The following is a 9,548-nucleotide window of genomic DNA, read 5'->3' on the forward strand; positions in this document are numbered from 1 at the left end:
CCTGGAGTGATAGGATGTATATGACAGTATAGAGGTGGTGTGCTGAAGGGACAGGGTGAGCAGTGATAGTAATGATAAGCACTTGATAGTAATGTTCAGGAGAGTAGTAGATGGTAATAGGAAGAATGCAGATAGGTTAGTAATCATGTATTGTAACAGGTGGTAAGGACAGCAGATGATATATACAGGAGAGACTAACCCAGTGCAAGGATAGATGGTAGTAGACTCAAGAGCTAGCAATCTATGTAACAGTGCAGATGGTAGTATTAGTAATGCATAGATAGTAACAGTACTTAATGTGCAGAGGTAGATAGTGTAAGTTTGTTATGGAGGAATCCCCTGTGGGGTACTTATCACTATTGAGATTAGTAAGTAGAAGGGTCCAGTAGTAAGGGAGTGATCCGGTAGCGAGATACGGGATCAGTAGCGAGGTTCCGGTCTGTTCCAGGTAAGGAGAGTAGCTGGAGGCTCCGGCAGCATAGGACAAGGCTGTTAACCATGCGGTTTGAACGAACAACCTGTGAGAGAAAGCCGGCGATTGAAATAGCCGCTCAGAGCGGCGCTCAGTGATGACGTCATGCGGCTTAAAGGTATATGTGTTCCATCTAACTGAAAAGGTGGGACGCAATATGTAATGGGAAATGGGCAATAAGGGTACCAAAGGTACCAGAATCTTACAGCAATTCCACCACTCTCCCCATCTGCTACACTTTGCTGAAAGTTTAGACCTTTCGGACATATGGTGTCTAAACAATCCCAACGGCAAGGTATATTCCTTTTTCTCACATCCACATCATACGCTTACAAGAATAGATTACATCTTTTCCAATGATAAAATGCTTCCTTATTCAGTTTCCCCTAAAATCCATGATATAGCAATATCAGACCATGCCCCTGTTTCTGCTTCCCTCACCCTTTTCATGATTTCACCGTCTATAAGACAATGGCACTTCCCCTCCTATTTGGCCAAAGATCCTGGAATCTCCTCCCTCATCAAAGACACCTGGCATGATTTCCTCACTCATAACGCCACGTCTGCCACCTCCCCTACCCTCCTCTGGGAGACTGGCAAGGTGGTTCTCAGGGGACGTATCGTCTCTTATGCTTCAGCATATAGAAAAAATATAGCTAAGGCATTCTCGGCCGCTAGTACCTCATTAAGAGAGGCACAATCCAACCTTAACCACTCTAATACCCCCGACAACAGAGAGCGTTGGCGGAATGCTAAGGCTGATTTTGACAAATGGACTGAGACTCGGGAAAACCTTCACAAATCCCACCAAGACTGGAAATTCCATTCCTTTGGAAAGAAACCCGGGAAATTGATGGCCTCTCTCTGCAGAAGTCCTCACGCCCCCACTCCTGTTTCTGCCCTCAATGACGCAAATGGTATCCTGGTAGAAGATCCAAAGTACATCAATTGGGTCTTTGAATAGTATTATAGGGTATTGTGCAGCCACAAACCCATCACTGAGGAAGTCGCTTCTAGGTGGCTTTCCTCAATCCACCTCCAAATGATTTCAGAAGATCAGTCGACCCATTTAAATGCTCCCATCTCCCTAGAGGAAGTCCAAAACTCAATAAAATCTCTTGCTCCGGGCAAGTCCCCAGGCCCTGACGGGTATACCCCCTAATTCTATAAATTAGCCGCGGAATCGATTGCACCCACCCTGCAGTCGGAATCGATTGCACCCACCCTGCATTCTCTCAGGTCATTCGTATTTACCGATGGGTTACCAAGCTCACATAAAACTAATATACAAAAAAGGAAAGGACCCCTCTGACCCAGGCTCTTATAGGCCTATATCGCTACTCAATATAGACTCCAAGCTGCTTTCCAAAATAATGGCGAACAGGTTGGCCTCCATTTTACCATTTCTCATCCATACCGCCCAGTCGGGCTTCACCAAGGGCAGGTCAGCTGCCTCCAACATCAGGAAGGTACTGGTTGCACTTGAACTGTCGAAAGCGGACCCTAATAATGATGCTGCGATAATTACCCTTGATGCCAAAAAGGCTTTCAACAATGTACATTTTCAATAGCTAGACTGAGTCCTCCTCAAACTAGGCTTCTCCAGGCCTTTCCTTCATTTGATTAGGGCAATGTACACATCCCCGAGGTGCAGGTTGTCATAGCAGGTCACATCTCCAACTCCTTTCGCTTATATAAGGGGACACGTCAGGGATGTCCCCTCTCACCTCTGTTATTTAATATGGCCATAGAACCCCTGTCAAGGTTTATACTGGCACATCCTGCGCTTCGGTAGAATCAAAGTGGGCTCGGACAAATTACGCACGGCGATGTTTGCGGACAATGTCCCTATTTTTACGTCAGACCCTCAACATGACCTCCCCATTATGCAGTCTATTTTTGCCGATTTTTGTGAATGCTCGGGTCTACGTATAAATTTCACCAAGAGTGAAATCCTCCCCCTAAATACCACTCATACTCCCTCATGGGCTTCCTCTTCCATTCTTCGCGTCACAACTAATCACATCACATATTTAGGGGTCAAAATAGGTCGCTTCCCTTCCTCGCTCTACCAGTTAAATTTCACCCCGTCATAGATAAAATGATAGCTGAACTGCGTACCTGGGCAAATTTACCTTTATCTTTTTTTGGCAGGTGTCACTTGTACACCTTTCCCAAACTCCTATTTCCCCTTCAGACAATACCTCTTCTTCTGAAACACTCGGATGTCAGAAGACTGCATAAGGCGGTCTCACATTTTATTTGGAAGGGCAAACGCTCTAGAATATCTCTCAACAATCTGCATTTATCTAAACGAGATGGTGGGATTGACCTACCTAATGTGAGGATTTACAATATAGTGTACCTCCTGAGGGGCTGCCTAGATTGGATAGGTTGTGAGTCGAGATACGCAAACTATCCATTGGAATCCCAGATGACCGCTCCCTACAATCTCACTGCTTTGCTGCACTGCGGTAACGGGGACCTCCCTTCTTACTTGAAAAATAACAATCCTAATCAGAGATACAGTGGCAGCTTGGAGGGAGGTGAGGAAAAGATTGGGGGCTCCTCAACGCCTCTCATGCTACCTCCCTATTCACTGTCACCCAATGTTCCCGCAAGCGCAGCTTTTAGGGAATGGTCACTACAGGGTGTGGAACTTTTTTCTCAGCTGTTTTATATATCTACGGGTAAGCCCCTTGTATTTTCTAATTTCTCCAATACATATCATGTTCCTACCAACCATCATCTCTATTATATGCAATGTGTGAATTTTGTGGACTATGTCTTGCTAACAATCCACGCTTTCAAACGACACTTATAGACTCCTGGCTGCAACAAGGCAAACAAAAGATATCTCACTTATACAAACCTCTTCACAAGGAACTTTTCTGTAAAGTTTCACTCACAATAGCGAAGCCCTGGAACAAGATACTCCACTCCGAAACTGCCCATCACAGGATTCTGACAGGTTACCTCATCACCCGACATTACATACACAACGCATTTTGGAGGGAACAACAATTCAAGATTCTCCATAGGGCTTACATCCCACACCTTCGATGGTCCCAAGATGCACTCCATCATTTTTGTGCAAGGAACATTATCCTTCGCTTCTTCACAAGCTATGGCACTGTCCTCCTATTTCCTCCTTTTGGGACAAGCTCTTGCGATTCATTACCAGTCTCACTGGCCTACTGCTGCCCAAGGACATTTATCTCTTGTTGTTTGGCTGCCTAGATTCAGCTGCTCTCTCGTTTCCACGGCGGTCCCATACGGCTTTGCTGCATCACAAACAGTGGGTACTTACTTGCCTTATGACTGCTTGGAGAGTCATACTGAGACACTGGATGGACACTTCTCCCCCCTCCTTGACCGAATTAACCACGGATCTGTACACTCTCCGAAAAAAGGAAACAATGGGTCTGCTCTTAGATCCACGACAAAATCGGCAACGTTTCCTCCAAAAATGGTCGTGCATGTCTGACGCAGATGAAGACTCCATACCAAATGTGACCAAGGCTCTACCTATCTGTTTTTCTCTGACTGAAGAATTTAGGATATGCAAATGTGTCATATCATAAGTTATACCTATGCTTGGTCTCCCTTTCTTTCAAGTGTCCCCTGTTTTTTACTTGAACCTGTGCCAAATTTGAGTTCAGCCTACATGCTTACCTAATTGATTAAGGTCCTGCTAATCATTACTGTGCTCAGCTGCATCTACTCTCTTTTCAAATCCCCCCTTCTCTTATCACTATCTCGCCCTTCCCTCCTACCTTTCACCCCCCCCCTTCTCCCTCCCCTTATCCCGTTCCTCTTCTTTTTTATTTTTTTCTCCCCCCCCTTTCTTCCCCACACTATGTTCCCCATTGAACTTTTTTGTTTTTCTATATATACCATCCTTCCTGGATATCCTTCACGGAGTTCCTTGATATGTTTGATACTATTTTATGAGCAATAACCTTGCTGTTTACATTGAAGTTTTATACTTAGTTGATGCTCTTTGTTTGTTCTGTTGTAAAGAGTTGAACTTCAATAAAATGTTAAAAAAATAAATAAATAAAAAAAATCAACCCTAGAGACTTCTTCTGAGACTAACTTTTTAATTCATAAATTTCCAGATTAAATCATGGTCACAGATTTGTGTCACTAATTTGAGGTATGTTGTTATTAATCATGTTTTGTGTCTAAAGGTTCCAAGATCCAGATGTACTGACAATTGCCTACAGGGAAGCAGAAAAATCTATAATAATGCACTGGAAATTTGTTGTTATGGCTGTGTCCCCTGTTCTGAAGGAGAAATCTCAAATAAAACAGGTGCTAATTCTGTTACTTCAATTCTCAGCTATCACTTACGTACTTGAAACTAATGTCTGAATAACCTTTCTCTCCTACTTGTATAAAATATTGAGGAGGGGGGTGACCAGTTTCTTGACCCGTCCTTCTTTAAAAAAAAAAAGAAAAGAATGTATTTAATACCTTATGCCAGCTTTTTTCAACCAGGGTGCCCGGGCACCCCTAGCGTGCCTTGAGGTTTCTTTCAGGGGTGTCTCAGCAAAATGCCTACAAATTGCCACAGAAATTGTATACAAGGTGGTGAGTGGATGAAACCTGCCTTTTAGTTACACAAAGTCACGGGTTTTCATTGTGCACCATTATGACCTTCTGGCTGCCAACTTGCTAATGACCAATGGCATAATCATATATGGAGGATGTCAGTTGCCTGAATAGCATGTTTGTTTGACCCTCCCCTGCCTCTCCATAACTTTTAAGGTCACATTAGCTAAATGATGGTGAAAAACGAAGGAAGAAGATAAAAACTGGAATACTAGTCAGTACCCGCTTTCTCCTCTAACGTTGGGTGTCCTATGTGTGTGGATGTTGCTGCATTATGTAAAACTAATAAAATAGTTTTTACGTTTTAGGATGGGGTGCCTCAAGACTGTCCATTATTTTACAGGGTGCCTCGAGACTGTCCATAATTTGGGAGGGTGCCTCGATATTGTCCATCATCTTGACTGAAAAAAAAGCTGAGAAGACCACCTCTCTGTCCAGGTGGAAATTAAGGCTTTTTAGGAAAAAGTTTGGTTGGGGAATATGATAGTGGCACCAATCATGACATGTTCTTTAAGGGATCAAAAGTCTTTAAATGGTAGCCAAGGGAGAGCAGAAAGGGTGTTAGATGTTGTTTAATGTGTGCCCACAGTTTGGACTGTGACATTGAACATCATGTTACCAATTTGAAAAGGTGCAGGGCCTTTCTTATTCCACCAGGTCAGGGAGGCCAAATCCCCTGCTTATTTTCAGGATGTTGAGCAAGGAGAGTCTTGTCCAAGCAACCTTGTCACTCTAGATAAGCTTGGTTAGCGTAGTGTGCAGGGATGTAAAAAAAGATTGGGGGATTTTGATAGGTAGTGTTAAATTAGATATTAAGTCTGCAGCAACGTTGTCATTTTGAAAGCTTTGCACCTGCTAAACCACATAAGGGTTAAGGGGTGATACGTTCGAAAGTCTGTTTGGATTTTCACTAATAGTGGGGTAAAATTGGTCTTTGGAAAAATTTTGGTACCCAAGTACTCCAGACCTGTTCTTCTCTAATGAATATATCAGATATTGGTACAATATTGAAGCTGCACTTATCCGTAATACATACATCTCAATCACATGATGCACTACAATCAAAAATAGATAGCACAGTCTTAACTTGCATGCTGCATAATACAATAAATTCTAAAATGCTGTTGGTGCAAAAAAGTGCAACGATAGGTTATCACATACACAGTAAGACAAAAAGATCCGTAAATAAATGTGACTCTTCTATTGTGAACAAAGTATCAGTGTAATGTGCTATAAGTGCAAATAAGGTGCGAGAATACATTTATATATAGCCAGGACTGTATTCCCAGTCCTGGGGCTAACAGTGATATCCAAATACAGGTTATAAACAGATAAATGACTTATAGTAAATCATAATAAAGTGACAATAGTAACTCAATGTGAGGTGGCTGCGTTACAATACTATAATTTCAAATGCATCAATAAACAGAATAAAAAGCAATCCAGTGGGAGCTGGCCATAGAAAGTTCATTCAATGGTAAATAGCAGCATCAAAAACTTCATAAGGTAACGGTGGCCTGAGATCAGGTGATGGGATCAGGTGGGTGATTGATAACACCAAATGGTGAACTGTGAAATATCTGATAAGTAAGACTTCTGGGTGTGCTACACCCTTACCTTACTGCTGTAAGGTTACAGCATTGAGAGATGTATTTTCCAATACTTCTATGTTCATCCGGGGGAGGGGGGGGGGGGGGAAGCTGGTATGCAGGAGAGCTCACATAGGTATCCTTTACAGCTGCAGAAAATGTGGCTGATAGTTGGGGTCCCTTGCAATCCTTGCACCTTCCGGTGGGGGGGTCACAATATCCTAAACACTCCCAGGTGAGGGTAGACAAAGAGAGAGCCTCCTCTGGTGTAGTATTTTGGTAAACTTTTATTGAAAAAACAGTAGCAACTTACAGTTACTGTATCCAATGCCAGGTATTAGGGAGACGAGCGGTCCGTGATACTGTACTTCCGCATTCAGCCTATATGTCTCTACGCGTATCGTCACGGTCACGTGACTTCTTCAGGAGAATTCGTCACGGTCCTGAAGAAGTCACGTGACCGTGATAATATGTGTAGAAATTGTAACGCAGCCACCTCACATTGAGTCACTATTGTCACTTTATTATGATTTACTATATGTCATTTATCTGTTTATAACCTGTATTTGGATATCACTATTAGCCCCAGGACTGGGAATACAGTCCTGGCTATATATAAATGTATTCTCGCACCTTATTTGCACTTATAGCACTTTGCACTGATACTTTGTTCACAATAGAAGAGTCACATTTATTTACGGATCTTTTTGTCTTACTGTGTATGTGATAACCTATCATTGCACTTTTTTGCACCAACAGCATTTTATAATTTATTGTCTTATGCAGCATGCAAGGTTAAGACTGTGCTATCTATTTTTGATTGTAGTGCATTATGTGATTGAGATTTATGTATTACAGATAAGCGCAGCTTCAATATTGTACCGATTACTATCTATTCAGTTATCTATGAAAGGCTGAAATAGGAATTGCAGCTATCCCCATCTTCTTTATTGCTTTTTCTTTTTTTTCTCTACACTTACCAGTGATAGCGCAGGGGCTTTTTCCTACCTAATATATCAGATATGTTTAAATTAGTAATACTGCTAATTAAAATGCATAAGACTATCGAAAAGAAAGGATAATGATAATAAAATATGGATTTTTATTGATTTCATAGACAGTGAAAACTGCATAAAATGTTTGGATACTGAGTGGCCAAATGATGAGAAGACTGAGTGCATTCCCAAAACTGAAGAATATTTGTCGTACGCCGATGAACTTGCTATAGCTCTCTCTTCTGCCTCAATTCTCTTTTTGATTATCACTGTTCTCATAATGATAGTTTTCATATCAAACCATGACACACCAATTGTAAAAGCCAATAACAGGAATCTAAGTTTTATTCTTCTTGTGTCCATTCTAATGTCATTCCTATGTGTGTTCTTGTTTATTGGTCGTCCTAACGACACAACCTGTATGTATCGCCAAGTTTTGTTTGGAAATGTCTTCTCAACTGCTGTTTCTTCTGTTTTAGCCAAAACAATCACAGTCTATGTTGCTTTCAAAGCTTCTAAACCTGGAAGTCAATGGAGAAAATTAATTGGGAACAAAGTGACAATTTTTATAGTCTTGTTTTGTTCTTGTGTACAAATTTTAATCAGCATAGCTTGGCTGTCCATTAATCCTCCTTACCAGGAAATGGACATTCACTCCAGCAATATAAAGATCATTGTTCAATGTAATGAAGGTTCAGTTTTTGGCTTCTATTCTGTTTTAGGGTATATGGGGTTTCTGGCATCTGTCAGCTTTGTTATAGCATATATGTCCAAAATGTTACCAGATAGTTTTAATGAAGCCAAATACATCACCTTCAGCATGCTGGTGTTCTGCAGTGTCTGGATTGCCATGATTCCAGCCTATCTGAGCACCAAAGGGAAATATATGGTAGCTGTAGAAATTTTTGCCATATTGTCTTCAATTGCTGGACTTTTAGGCTGTATATTTTTACCAAAATGTTACATTATTTTATTCAACCCATCAGTTAATACAAAAGGTTACATTCTTAGTCACGGAAAAAAGTAAAAATATAAATATATTGTAGACCCCTTCCCCAAAACTGGCCATTTGGTTTTACATAGCAGCTTGTACTCCAATTAGAAGAATGAACAATTCCATTATTTTTTATTCCCCTTATTATTTACATGCAAAAAGTTTTAATCTATGGAGATTAACACAATTCGGTAATCCAAGGAACTGTGATATTTGCACTGTTCTCTATTGCTTGGACAGATGTACATGTTTATATTCCCATTAATAAAAAAAATATATATATAATAGAATTGTGCCTGTTTGACTTTTCTTTAAAATATTTTACCTATTAGTGGCTGGCAAACTATCACACACATACTAGCGTCCTGAAGTGTATGTAAATGCAAACTTTTTAATGATTTTGAATTTAATGGGGAAAGAGTCAGACCCGTTGTTGAGTTTTTATTGCTGTCTGTTGTAAAAACTATTGCATTCGGCATGATTCGTTAATTCGTTAAAGGTCTAATGAAACAGCAGGTCGACTTGAGTGGCTAAATGATGAGAAGACTGAGTGCATTCCCAAAACTGAAGAATATTTGTCGTACGCCGATTAACTTGCTATGGCTCTCTCTTCTGCCTCAATTCTCTTTTTTGATTATCACTGTTCTCATAATGATAGTTTTTATATCACTATAGCACACCAATTGTAAAAGCCAATAACAGGAATCTAAGTTTTATTCTTGTTTATTGGTCGTCCTACCGACACAACCTGTATGTATCACCAAGTTTTGTTTGGAAATGTCTTCTCAACTGCTGTTTGTTCTGTTTTGACAAAAACGATCAAAGTCTATGTCACTTCCAAAGCTTCTAAACCTGGAAGTCAATGGAGAAAATTAATTGGG

General features: G+C 40.8%; 1 protein-coding gene across 1 annotated transcript; it reads left to right on the plus strand.

Annotated features, from left to right (window-relative positions):
- Window positions 1–2,906: 2,906 nt before the first annotated feature.
- Window positions 2,907–8,700, plus strand: LOC309549822 (vomeronasal type-2 receptor 26-like; the record flags this gene model as incomplete). Its single annotated transcript, XM_082250325.1, has 2 exons — window positions 2,907–3,018; window positions 7,796–8,700. The coding sequence occupies 2 exons, from the start codon at window positions 2,907–2,909 to the stop codon at window positions 8,698–8,700; spliced, it is 1,017 nt and encodes a 338-aa protein (XP_082106451.1).
- Between the last annotated feature and the right edge of the window lie 848 nt (window positions 8,701–9,548).

Source organism: Pelophylax lessonae (genome assembly GCF_965119305.1).
Source record: "Pelophylax lessonae genome assembly, chromosome: 1".
Classification (NCBI taxonomy): Eukaryota; Metazoa; Chordata; class Amphibia; order Anura; family Ranidae; genus Pelophylax; species Pelophylax lessonae.